This window comes from Urocitellus parryii, chromosome 2, assembly GCF_045843805.1.
Source record: "Urocitellus parryii isolate mUroPar1 chromosome 2, mUroPar1.hap1, whole genome shotgun sequence".
NCBI classification, from domain to species: Eukaryota; Metazoa; Chordata; class Mammalia; order Rodentia; family Sciuridae; genus Urocitellus; species Urocitellus parryii.
This window is the reverse complement of record NC_135532.1, coordinates 135,633,273-135,647,679: the sequence shown is the minus strand read 5'-3', so window position 1 is coordinate 135,647,679 and position 14,407 is coordinate 135,633,273. Positions and strand designations below refer to the sequence as shown.

Below are 14,407 nucleotides of genomic sequence, written 5' to 3'. Positions count from 1 at the left end.
AATCTCCCTATTAGCAAGGCAGAACCCTGAGATGATCCTCATCAAATCCTGCCTTTTCAGCCTGAGAAGTTTTTTTTTTTCCTTAACAATGGAAAGCTCCTCCCTTGCACTGATGTGTTTTTAATCTAAAAAGTTTAGAAATTCTTTTAATTCAACTATTATGTTGAATCTACAATCACACAATAATTGTGATGATAGCTAAGGTTGATGGGACCTTAATGACAACTCAATGTTAACTAAAACCTTTACATCCAACATCTCATTTCATGGTTACTATATCTCTATAAAGTAGAGTCCATAAAAATTCCAAAGTATCTAATTTACAAAAACAATTCTGGAAGATTCTCAGTAACTTGTCTGCTAAGTCCAAGAGTCAGGACACTACAAAGATCTTACTAGAGGAACCACTTCTAAATTATTGACCTAAAACCCAAACAAAATGAATCAGACACATTGAAAAAAGTAATTATTCATCTTGCTAATATGTAAGGAGCTGGATGAGCTGTGATGCAGGGAATAAAGATAGCAAGATAAAAAAATAAATTAAGATAGCAAGTAAAAATTTAAAAATGGGTAAATTTATTAATACATTGACTTCTTTTTAATGCATATATTTGTTTGCATGAAAGAAACCTGTGCCAATGTATCTCATCTTTAAACAATGGCATATGAAAGTCCTAATTTAAAAAAAATATATGAATCATAATAATTACTTTTTATTACCCAGGAATTCAGTTTTTCACAATAGGATTCACCCAGGATTTGTCCCTTAACAGATTTAAGTTGTTGTTCTTGATCATTAGTTATTTACAGGGAAACTCAAGAAAAGTAGGATGATTGCAGAGACATAAGAATAGATCTTGCTAATAACTGTTAGAAATAAGATTTTTGCACAACTGAAGTTGAGCCTATATAAATATAATTTAAACATTCTTTTTCAGAAATATTTATATCTGAAAATAAAATAGACTTTATTTCCTAGTCATTGTTTGTTAATGTAATAATAACCTGAAACAGGCCACTCAAGAAGCTTTCAAAGAATTCCCACTAATGCATTTAAAAAATGTAAATTAAAGTTAAAATCCCAAAAGATCCACATTTAAACAACAACCAAAAAAAAAAAAAAAAAAAAACCACAGTTTAGTGTAACATTATTCTGAAAAAGCTTAAAAGGATTGAGTTCAACCAGATAGATCAGCACAGACTTAATTAATGTGAATCTTGCTTTTCTGATATTCTTTGGGAAAAAGCCTTCCTTTTTCATAAAAAAAGTAGTATCTTTTTAGGCAGGCAAGTTATCGACAAACTTTGGGTAGCTAATCCACAAGACTCACATTAACACAGAGCACATGAAATGCATTTTCCCTTGGGCAAGGAGAGGAGAATCTATTGCTTATGTCATCTGTTTCTGTGAATACCGAAGATTACAATTATGTTTTGATGTTAATCCAACTACTGCAAATTTCTTGTTGTGAAGCACACTGTGAAAATGTGAGTGACAGTATAAATCTTTTTAAATTGAATTCAACACTATTGAAAAGAGCTGATGTTTTCAAATACTATTACAAAGCCTCAGAACAACAAGAATAACACTCTAAATGAAGCCAGTTTCTATAGTGACCTATTTGGTATGAAAGACGAATAGCTATGATAAAATCAAATTCTGCACATCTGTTATATTGTGTGTGTTTTGCATTTTTAGGAACAATCACCTCTAATGCTTTGATGTCCTCATAAGCAAACTGCACGGTGGGAACTCCAAGATGGTTGATGAAATAATCGGCATCACCTTGTATCTGTACAGAGCTGACATTGGTTTCTGGACACTGAGCTCTTCTGGTACAGTTGAACTTATTTTTCTGAAAAACATAATTTAAATTGTTAACACTTACTGTGCTTCCAAGGTCATCTTTAAGTCAGTGCTACTAAAAATGTGGTCCATGTGTTAATATCGTCAATGTTAATCAGGAGTATGTTCAACATGCAAATGCTTAAGCTCCACCTCCTACCTAATAGGGTTGGAATGGGAATCTGTGTTGAAATAACTTCCTATGATTCGGATGCTCACTGAAGCATGACTGGCATTGTCTGGTATCAAGATTTGCTTGTTGATGTTGCTTCCAAAGTATTTTTTGTTACAGTTTTATTATGGCTGCAATGACTTCAACTTGAAAATTTTGAAAAGGATGCTATCCTTCTTAAAATGTTTACCAAAAAAATACAGAAGAAATTTTCTCCATGGCTTCTTAAAAATGTTTTCTCAGATGTTTTTAGATTATCTGTCAATAACTACAATCAGTCATAGAGAACCAGCCACAGAGCTAAGCAAAACTCTGAGGGAAATAAAAGATGATAGGCTATTATTTCTCAAAGTTAGAATTGTCTATCTTGTACTACAAGTGATAGAAACTTTAAAAACAAAATTTTAAAAATTAAAAAGAAATGAAGAGTTTTTGTAAGAAGTACTGATTAAAAATGTCGGCTTTAATTAAGTTTCCAAAGATGTAGAATCTTTCTGAGATTAGTTGTCTCAAAGATGCAATGTGGAAGAATAGCAATCTCCTGGGAAGCTACTGTTGAGGAAAGTTTGCCAATAAGAATAAGAACATCTCACATTTAATACCAGGCATAACGTATGTGCTCATTACATTTGCCATTAAATCAAGATATTGACTCTTCAACCTCTTGTGCTTCTTTGATATAATATAATTTCAAAAATACTTTCAAATATAACATATCAAAAAACTTAAAAACATGCAGTTTAACCTTAAGAAAATGAGTTATTCCAACTTTTTTTTTTTCAATTCTTGTGCTGGGTATTTTAAACATATAATGGTTCAATACTTATTCAGTTTTCTTTAAGGCCATGATTGAAAGATCTTTGCAACAAAGGTAAAATCAATTAAAATAGTAAGGCAGCATGAGTGTTTGTATACATGCAAGGTTTTAGCTTAATGTTATTTCCAAACATATAGGGTAATTAAGCAGTTTGGAAATACAATGTTTTTCCATACATTCTGATGTAGCAGCTTAATGCTTTTTATGATGGATGACTCCACTAATTGTTTCTGTTTCAGAGCCTAGTTTTCTGAAATTGTAGTGTATCAGTCAGCTTTTCATTGCTATGACCAAAATACCAGACAAGAAAACATTAGAAGAATAAAAGTTTATTCTGGATTGATGATTTCAGAGGTTCAGTCCATAGTCTGAGGACTCCATTGTTATGGGCCTGAGATGAGGAAGAACATCACGGTGGGAAGGCCTAGTGGAGGAGAGATGCTGATATCATGGCAGCCAGGATTCAGAAAGCAAGTAAGGAGCCAGGGGCAAAATATACCTCCCAAGGGCACCCCCTGCCCTGTGACTACTTCCTCTAACCATGCCCCACCTGCCATAGCTACCACCCAGTAATCCATTCAAGTCATTAATCCATTACATAGATTAATCAACTGATTAGGTTGCAGCTCCCCTAATCTAATGATTTCACCTCTGAACATTCTGAACCTTTCAGCATTAAGTTTTTCAAGGGGACATCTCCTATTCAAACCATAACAGAAAGTTAATATACTTTAACTCCTTGATTTATTCTGGATAGTTTTAGACTCCTGGAGATTTATAACAACCAGGACAGTTTAAGAAGGATCTTGAATATGCTCAAAGAAGATACACTCTTAAGTATTAGATCATGAAATGCAAATAAATTACTTAATATCATATAAAAAATCCTAAATATTATTTAGAGATCTAGGTGTTGAAAAACATCACCTTCTGAAGGTATTCATTTAGCAAGAATAAATTCTTTTTCCCATAGTTGCATTTGAAAATCTTGGGCAGGCAAGATATTCACCAGTGCCCAATCACCAGTCTTATTTTCACCTTGCTCCACTAATTTGAATATACTGAAAGGTGGTCAGGGACATCTGAATTTGTGAAAAATAAAGTGTTGAACAATTTTATGTCATGATTAAAATTTTTTAGAATCTGCCATTTACTTTTGCTAAATGCCTACCCAATGAAATTAAAAATTATTATTTAAGTAGTTTACATTCTCTCTACCGTAAGGACATCTATGTCTTTTTAAGATAGTATATGCACTGTACTCAATATCAATTAAAATAAAAATTTGGCTTTTATTTCATTTTGCATACACAACTCTCAAGATCCAATTCAACTCTTAGCTGCATTCATTCCTTACATAGAATTTTTTATTTCTTAACAGAAGAGTGACACAAACTAAAAATTGATAATTTTGAGTTCTAATATTTGTGTCTACTAAATTATTAATTAAAAAAACAAATATGATATTTAAGTAAAATGTTCTCCATTATTTTTACTCAATCATCAATGTTTTATGTTAGTTGACCTCTAGAAAAAAAAAACAGTGTTAGCCTCTCATATAAGCAAGTTCCTGAATTATACAAATGAACCCATTCCAATCCATCTTTGTTTGTTCTAACAACTAGATTGATACAGTTCTGGTTTATCTTCAGTGTTGTTTTAGCCCAGGACATTCTTTTTGGAGACATTACTGATCCTCTTCTAGTCTTTTTGTTTTTGCCCTGGCTACTTACATTGTATAACTTTCATATTTCCATCATATTCCATTTCCATGGTTTCTTCCAGTTACAGCCTTATTTGCACTTTGTATTTTTCAGGCACATCAAGAAGGCCATCTCAAACTTTCAGGATTACCTCCATGAATTCTGTCCCTGCATTCTCTTCCACACTCTGGTTTGCTCTGTTTTACCCATCTTTTGAAACTTCTGTCTCGTCACCTTTGTCATATATATAAACTCCTAATGAAGATGTTGACAGAGACAGTGTCATCTTTTGTCAAAATTCTATGTTGAAGTTTAAGATCTGCCAAACTACATGTTTGGTGCTAAATATGGAATATTTATGGGGGGCTATAGTACAATGGAAGAGGGTTGGGTTGCCCAAGGGATAGCTGGGGCCTAGAGCTTGGAGCCCTTGATTATCAAGCCTCCTGTCAAAATCCAACTGAGAGTAAAATCTTTAAGACTGGGGACTTCAGGAACAACATGGTTTTCTAAATTGTGTCTCTAGGGTCTACTGCTTATTTGATAAACACAGGGTTTCCCTGAAGTTCCTGAAGAGAACTTTTCTCACCAACTCACAACATTTTTCCTCTTTCTTTCTCAATTCCTGTCCCTTTCTCTCCCCTTCTTTCTTTTCTCTTTATCTCACTTCTTTCTTTTCTCTCTCTCTCTCTCTCTCTCTCTCTCTCTCTTCACCTCTTTCTCTACTTCCTACTTTCCTGGTTAATCCAGTATGAGGGAATAAAGCATGTGCTATGGATCTAGAATGTCCCTTAAAGTTTCATGTACTGAAGATTTACTCCCTGGCAGGAGGCACTATTGAGAGGTGGTTGAAACTTTAGGAGATGGAGCCCAGTTAGAGGAAGCAGCTCACTGGGGGAATGCTTTGGAAGGGTGTATCTTGTCCCTGGACCTCTCTTTCTCTCCCTGTATCTTTTTCTGTCTCTGCTTCCCAGACACCATGAGGTAAGCAGCTCTTTTCTGCCACATGCTCCCCACAATGATGATCTGCCTCATCACAGACCCATAGTTTTGAGGCCAAGTGAACATGGACTAAAACCCCTGAAACCATGAGCCAGAGCAAATCTTTCCTCAGCAATTTTGTCACAATGATGGACTAACACAGTATTACCCTGAAACCTGTATTCATTTTGTTTTTGTATTCTTGTTCCTAACTTCAGAGAAAACTAGATTAAAAAGTATTTAAATTTGCAAGGTAGAAGCCCACCCAAAGTTATTTTATGTAGGGATATCCTATTAGAGAACATTCCTGTTCTCTTAAGGTTCTAAATACTCATTGTTCATTATTTTAGATACTCATTGTTCATTATTTTATTCTATAAATATTCTCTAAATACTCATTATTCATTACTTTAAAATTTGTGCCAGATTCACAGATCCGAGGTGATCCTATGTCTATATTTGACTCTAATATGAATCATCTTTGCACACAGAACTTCAGTGGATTATGATTAATCATACCAAATAATGGACGCTGATCTCCTCAACCCCCATACGCACTAATATCTGTGAGGGAAGTAGAAAGAAATCCTAATTTTCTTCATATTACTAGAAGATAAGCACTGTGGGAGAGGGAAGGTTTGTAACAAATTTGTGCAGGTCAATTAACTTTTTAAATTTATTTACAAGGCTGAGTAAATTCATATTAAGTATTTCATCTAAGGAGTTCAAACTGCTCCATATTTAACATTTGATAACAAGCATTTTTATTCCAGTTCATAAAATAAGCAAGTTCAGGCAAAGACCAGGGTTGTCACTTGTTTAATTTCCCACCACAAGTCTGTTAAAGACCTGAAATGAAATCACCATCTTGATGCTAAGGCTGCATGCTCTTTGCAAGCATACTTTTAATCTGCAAGGCAAAAACCTCATAGTAAATGATCATAAAAAAACAAAATAAAGAAATTAAATCAACATTTACATTAGTTGGATAGTGATGTCAAGACACAATGACAAGTTTCTAAAGTATTTAATAATCTGTTTAATAATTTAAATGTCTCATTTCTCCCACAATCTGCTTTTCCCTGCAAACATAAACATTCATTCCACAGGCATAGGAAATCTAAGTTGATTACTTATTCAAACAGCAAAAAAAAGTATAACATTCAAAATAAAACAACTACACTCCACACATTAGAGTAAAATTAAATCACTTTCTTTTCTTTTCAGTATTATTCTTATGACTTCAATTGTCTAGAAAAGAACTTATTTCACTGGTTTTCCCATTTTTTATAATAATGTTCCAGCTGTGATCATGATGACTACATTATTGAAAAAATGATTCTCAATATAGACACTGTGTAAATGTCAACTTAACTAGACAATAAGGCACCCAGATATCTGGTCAAATATCTATGAGGGTGGTTTTGAATGAGATTAATATTTGATTTGGTAGATAGTAACACATCATCCTCCCTAATATGAATGGCCCTAATCTAATTCAGGAAGGTCTGAATAAGAATAAAATAGCCTGATTCCCCATGAGTAAAGGAAGAGTCTTCTTTCCTGCTTGCTTGGAGCTGGGATATTGGTCTATTCCTTTCTTTAGTTCTTGAATTGAAACAGGAACTTATTTTGTTTCTCAAAGCTGCAGGGTTTTGGTCCAGAGCTTACACCATCAGCTTCCCTGATACCCAGGCCTTCAAATTCAGACTAGCACTGAATTGGCTCTCCCAGTTCTTCACTTTCTTGGTGCAGATTTTGGGACTGGTCAGCCTCATAATTGCATAATCCAATTCATTTCTCTCCCCCCTCTCTCAATCCCCCAGTGGGTATACATAGAAAAATATAGATATCAACATATAGTATGTATAGGGGTGTGTGTGTATGTGTAAATAAATCAACGTGGACTGGTATAACAGAATATTATACACCATGCAAATTAAATAACATACATTTATTTCTCATGACCCTTGAGCTTAAAAATTCCTGTCATGGTAATTTCTGCTGAGGTCTCTCTTCCTAGTTTGCAGAGGATAGTTGTACTCTTATATACTAATATGGCAGAGACAGAGATTCCATGTCAACATTTCTTCTTATAAGGACATTGATCCCATTCCTTTGGGCTCTACCTTCCATAATTACCTCTCTCAGACTCTACTTCCAAATAATGTTGGGGATTCAGTCTACAACATATGAATTTAGGGATAGCAAAAAACAATTATTATATACCAATAAATTGCCTGTGAGTTCTGCTACATTGGATAACTAATCCTTAGATATTGGGTTACCTTTGCTTTAAGAAATTTTCAACAAAACCTGTGAAAAAATGAACTTCTCACTAACAGTAGTAAAGAGAGCTGTATTTTCAGTTCAGAAGTCTATAAACATGATCCTGGGCAATAGATCGCATAAACAAGTGAGTATTCATAGAGAAATAATCCTAAATATCCTAAAGCCCTAAGGTTCTTATTCAGGGGTTCACAGAATGAATTCAAAATATCTATGAACTTACAGGGGTTTATAAAACTATATCCTATTTTTATTTGCTTCTAACTGAAAATTTAACACTTCCTTCAATTATGAAGTATTCCAAATACCTAGTAGTATCTAGCTATACCTGAAATTTTGTAATCAAATGAAATTCAGTATTTTCATATCTCATTTCATTGTTCTGAATATCTTGAAATAGCCATTAAACTCATTGCTAATTTGAAAAGATGGCAGTTATGAGACATTTTGCTGACTTCTGTTATTTAATTTGTTAAATGTAAGGATCTGTATTTTTCAAAAATGCAAATATTGGGTAACTATAGTTTGGTATAAGTGGTTTCTTTTGTGCTTCTCCATGTTTTAATTTAAGCATTGTAAAAGCATTGTTTCTGAGAAAAGGTTTATGTAAGATTTACTAGCATGCCAAAATTGTCCACAGGAAGGATAGAGTTGGGTGAATCCTCTTGGCAAAATAGCTTCATTTTACAGATTAGGATATCAAGGCCCTGAAGCAATAAAATTTAGATTGAATACTAAATTTTAGATTTGATTTAGATTGAATCACTCTAAATGCAATGCTCTGTCTTCTCTTCCATGATGTTATATCCAATTACACAGACCACATTCAGACATCTGAACATTATTCATTTTGAGATTCTACAGGGTCTTTCTGTAATAATTTTAGATCTCCAGATCTGGTTTTAACCAAATGTACACCTGCAGCATATGTGTAACATTTACTTATCTCCTACGTGTATTATGTTGCATTAATTTGTATTTGTATTTTTATGTCAGCAGGCCAATATAATATAGCTCAATTTAACATTGCCTTGCAGTTGTCCTCTGTTGATCATTAGTAGGAAACAAGAAGTTATGTTTACTAAGTATTTCAAACCACTTATTTAGGTCACCCTAAACACTGTCATCTAATATTCCAGATGACTTTCTCATATACAAAATATATTTCAAAATGTTAAGAATAAAAAACAACATATATTTTGCAATGTCTTTATTAAAGTTAAAATTAGGTCACAGATAAAACTAGATGTCATATAATTGAAATTTTCAACCCATAGCATGGATTTTTCAGTTTCTAGTTCCTCAGGTTTTCTACAGAGATTTAATGACCAAATTACTGAGTGTTAATGAAGTATTTTCAACTTTGAATAGTGAAGAATAGCTATTCTACTTGCATACAAGTAGAATTGCCAAAGTGAAAATCATTCTCTTCCATCTCATTCTGTTAATTTTCAGAGCTTTAATTTTGTTATGAGATGTGAAAAAAAAGTTACCTTATATTTGGACTACTGCTTGTTAAATTTAAAATGTATTTATGCACTAACAAGTATTGTAATCAACCTAGAAGGGTAAAAAGGGAGAAGATGGATGATATTTGTCCCTTGCTTTCACTCTAAGCTCTTCTTTCCTCTCCTTAAGAAATGGACTTCATTTCTCCTTCCTTCTGTATCACAGTTCAGAGTTTTTTAACCAACAGTCACATAAAGGCAAAAAAATATTTATTCTCTTCTTTTTCTCTTCACTTAAATTCTTGTGTAATAATAAATAAAAGGTGGTTGTTGAAAATCTGTAAAAATACATTTAAATGAAACTGTTGAGATTTAGTTCCACTAAAATCATAAAATATCATTTTCCCTATGGTATCTTATACCACAATATATTCCAGATGAATTCATCTTTAAATGTAAAAATTTAAATTATAAAATGGTAGAGGAAACAATGAAAGATAATTTTAATAATATCATACTGGAAAACACATTTTTGGAGACAAAAGATTAATTAGTCCAACCATGTAAAATTATAGCTTCTTTGCATGACAGAAATTATAATCAACAAAGATGATGGAAAACTCATTTCACAAATGGCTAGTTTATTTGCTATATAAAGAAGAAAAGACCATCAAATCAATTTTAAAAAGTTAATAAGTATGAAGTGCCATTTTACATTAAAATAATTATAAATGCCTTATATACATAAAAACAAGATGTCTTTTATGTTTATTTTCATGACCTATGGACTGTGTTTTGAAAGATGGGAGGAATCTGATGCCTCATACAATACTGAAAAAAAAATGATATAAATTCAATGACGTTAAATAATTTATTTACATCCATGCAATGGAATAATACATAGTTTATAAAAGAAAAAATGAAGCTGTTTATACGATGATAATGAACAAATGCCAAAATTCATATTTATATGAAAAAATAATGTGCAGAATGATCCTATATGATATTGTCAATTATATTTTTAAAGGTTTAAAAAGCAAGTCTATATGCTTTAATGTAAACTAATGCTGTTTAACTCTAGAGAGAGACACTGATGTGAAGAACATTCTTGATAGGAAATCTCTTTATTATTTGCATATTTATTTTGAACTGTCATTCTGTGAATGAATTAACTCTCCAAAAATACATTTTTTCAAATCCTTTTTGAAATGTGGTAGATGTTAATAAATCTAGGATTCCCTTAATTTTATGTTACAGTGTTAATTTTAGAAAGGCATTTGTTTTTTGGTAAATTAAAAAATAATAATAATAATAGATACCACCTTCAGAAATGTTAACAATTTGAAAAATGTCCAAGAGTGAATAAGTGGGGTAATTAGAGTAGCAGAGTCATGGATCACCTCTGAATATAGAAAGGTAGCCTTTACCACCATCAAAAGGTTACATATGGCTGGGCACAGTGGTGCATGCCTATAATCCCAGTGGCTCTGGAGGCTGAGGCAGGAGGATGGAGAGTTCAAAACCAGCCTCAGCAATTTAGCAAGACCCTAAGCAACTCAGTGAGACTCTGTCTCTAAATAAAGATAAAAAACGGCCAGGTATGTGGCTCAGTGGTAAATCATACCTGGGTTCATCCCTAGTACAAAACAAACAAACAAACAAACAAAAAAGGTTGTGTATATGCCATTGGAAGGAAACAGGAAATTAACTGCAGCTTTACTTTTTTTAAAGGAGAACAGGGATACAACAGCAGGAGGCTTTCAATTTGGGTTACTGAGATTGACACCCCAAGTAACTAAGAGATTAAGAGACAGCTTGGAAAGAACAAAGTGCCTAAAGGTGGAGGGATAGCACCCAAAACAAAGCTTCCTTCACTTCATAATAATAATTTCCTTCAGGACCATTCTCATTTATGTAATTTGTGTGGGTTGGCACTTTTAGACAAATATCTAACTATTAAAATATACTAATTGTACACTGCAGTTATATTAGGACTTAATATTTTACAAATAGACAACATTAGATCACAGTGCAACCCTGTGAATCAGTAAAAGCAGGTATTGTTATTACATTTTATAGACTAAATGCTTGGTGACTCTCTAGAGAGAAGAAAAGATAGAAAATGGAATGGCAGGCAGAGATTTTGAACTTAGATTTTTTTTTACCCACACCCCCAGCCTCTATCCTCAGTCTACGTATGCACACACACACCCCTATTTAACCAAGTAAAGGAGGAATAAGTGCCTTTGTTTATACAGAAAAAGTTGTTAAACTACTGCCACTAAATTAAAATTATCTTTTTAGTTGAAGATAAATGTTGACTTGAACATAATTTACTAGCTAAGAGGACCATAGATTCCTTTGTCATTGTGTCACCACTTTAGTGGTTTTGATATTGGTCATTCCAATAACTGAACCCATTTCTTCCTGAATTTAAAACTATGTATAGAATAACAAGCCCAGAGCCCTTCCAAAGACTGTACTGTGATTATGTGGAATTGAAATTGTGAGCATAGGGAAAAGGTAAAGCAGTACTGCCGATGTTGACCTTTGGCCAACCCACTGGCTAAAGCACACTCCCCCTGGGCCACACTACCATAGGACCTCTAATGACCAAGACATAGATTTTATGTCTCTGTGAGGGATAACAACTCTGGCCTTACAATGCTGTTCCATGTGAGGAATTGGCTGACATAAGGTAACTTGGGCTATTATTTCACCAGCCTTCTTGAGGTTTGTCTTAAATAGCTTCTGCTATCCTCACAGGCAATGCTATTTTAAATAATGTGGTGTCAGCATTTCAGTGATACATTCCAACTACCAGGCATTAAAAAAATTAGCTGAAAAATCTAACTGGTGTTGAAATCAACATTAACTGTCTCAGGCAGCAAATATATGTAATGAAATATTTAAACAAAATCTACCTTCGATGAAACAGTTTAATAAATTTCCCTTTGGGAAAAAAAATCAGACATTAAAAAGAAGATAACTCAGAGGCAAAGAAAAAATTGGATGATTTTTTTTTCTTTCATATATTTAGAATCAGTCAGTAGGTAGCAGAAAAAACGTTTGTTGTCCTCTCTATGACCAGGGTTACAGGGCAGTTGTAAATCAGGTGAATGCTCTCGGATATCTCAGAGGTAATTCATTTAATTTTAGGAGGGTACAGGGAGAAAAGGCTGAAAAATGCAGACTTGGCAAGCAGGAGGGCAAAAGGATGTGGATTGCATATCACTACACATTACCATTTCAAGCAAATTAAGTGCTGAGAGCCTGGAACTGGACAGAGGAAGTAACACCATCAGCAGTAGTATGTCTAAGTCTGGTAGATGACAGCATCATTGCAACCTTAAAATCTCAGGCCTAAATAGCTGCTGGCCTAGGGTAGCTTTGCTAGAGTGAAGCAGGGTTTTGTAGGCCACTGTTGCATCTAAGGAGCACCATGTACAGGAAGGACCCCAGACACTGCCCAGGCTCACTGGCACCCAATGCAGATCCTCAACTGTTAGCTTGCTTCGTATCAGATGTAAGAACCATTATTTTGGTTAGAATGTACGAAGACGTCTTTTGCTTATATCTCTTCTTGTAACTTAATTATCCTTTGTATTTTTTCTGTCTCTCTTGTATGGTTTGAAATGAAGATAATTTGTTCTGTCCGTCTTCATATTGGTTAGCACAATAAAATGAGGCTTTTAAAGGTATTGCATCATAAAGCTGAAATCAATCTAACATTTCAACATCTTCTAATGAGAAGAAATGACAAGAAAAGAACTACATCAGCACCATGGGGCTTAGCTTAGGACACAGTGCCAAAAATGCTCCGGGAAGTTCGAAGCTGACTTGAGGTAATTCCATGAATCATAACAATTCTGGAAAGCATTCTCTAAATTTCTTACTGGGCCAAATAGTTCTGCTTTCAAGTGAACTATGTATCCCATTAGGCACCTGTAGGAAGTCAGTAAGTGTGTACTGACATCACCAAGTACATTGTGATAAGTAGGTGCTTGAGATAAATAGTAAAGAGCGACCAAAGCTATGACCTACAAATAGACCAAAGATGAGGTAGACAATTTTGCATTTTCCTTTAAAAAGTATTGATGTCTCTTTTCAGCAGGATGACTATAGGGGAGTTACTTCCTGAAGCCTTGAATTTTCTAAATGTAAAAGGGAGTATGTCTATATTATAGAAAATTGAAAGGAGCAAATTAAATAATGCAAGCAAAGCACTCAGCACCCAGTACAGCTAGTACGTCAGCACTTAGTGCATTACTAGAATTATTATAAATTGTCATTACTGGTAAAGTAACCAACACACATGCGCACATGCGCACTTACACACACACAAACACACACAAACCTTCTACATTGTTTTGCAATGACTTTCTACCATATCTTCTTAAAACTATTTTCTCCTGCCTTCTAAGATGTGGAATGCTCATACTTAGCAAAGTCTTTTCACAATAATCGAATGCATTTTTCCTTAAAAAAAATAAGTGGTTATTAAAGGAATTTTTTTTAATTCTCTTTTGTATTTTCCTCTTTCTCAAACTTGTCTCTCTTTTATGAGGTCTTCATGTCATAGCATAGTAGTTTTCTCATTTCAGTATTCTTGCTAAAAAAGACAATAACTAAATGTTTTATAGACATTAAATGTTGTAAAATGTATTCTTTTAATTCCTCACACAAAACAGTATTAAGAAAGACTTTTTAAAATTTTAATTGTAGTTGGTTGTTTAAAAAAGAATTGTTATTGGGCTCGAAATATAGCTCAGTGGTAAAGTGTTTGCCTAGCAAGTGCAAAGCCCTGGGTTCCATTCCATAAAGACTGAAATTCCTAACACTGAAATTACAGAAACTGACATTATAGATGCAATATATATAAACTCATGTTTTAATTTATAAAATATAAATTGGTTGAAGATAAATGTGTTACTGTAAAACAAGAAAAAATACTATCAAAATATATTAAAACTAAAAACAAACAAAACCTAGTAACAATAGAGTAAAACAATGGTGATCTAACATTTAAAAAATATACAACTGCTAAATTTTGATTTAACAAATACATATTAGGTATCTACTATGTTCGAGATGTTTTCATACACAATGTCTTTATAACAAATTTTAAGAAGGAAATAATTATCCCTA

General features: G+C 33.4%; 1 protein-coding gene across 1 annotated transcript in view; it reads right to left on the bottom strand.

Annotated features, from left to right (window-relative positions):
- Naaladl2 (N-acetylated alpha-linked acidic dipeptidase like 2) overlaps nt 1-14,407 on the bottom strand; it is an 876,353-nt gene that overhangs the window by 199,905 nt on the left and 662,041 nt on the right. The window contains exon 10 of the mRNA XM_026382942.2: nt 1,713-1,859. Within this exon, the coding sequence (XP_026238727.2) occupies nt 1,713-1,859 (147 nt within the window). The remainder of the gene's footprint in view (nt 1-1,712; nt 1,860-14,407) is intronic.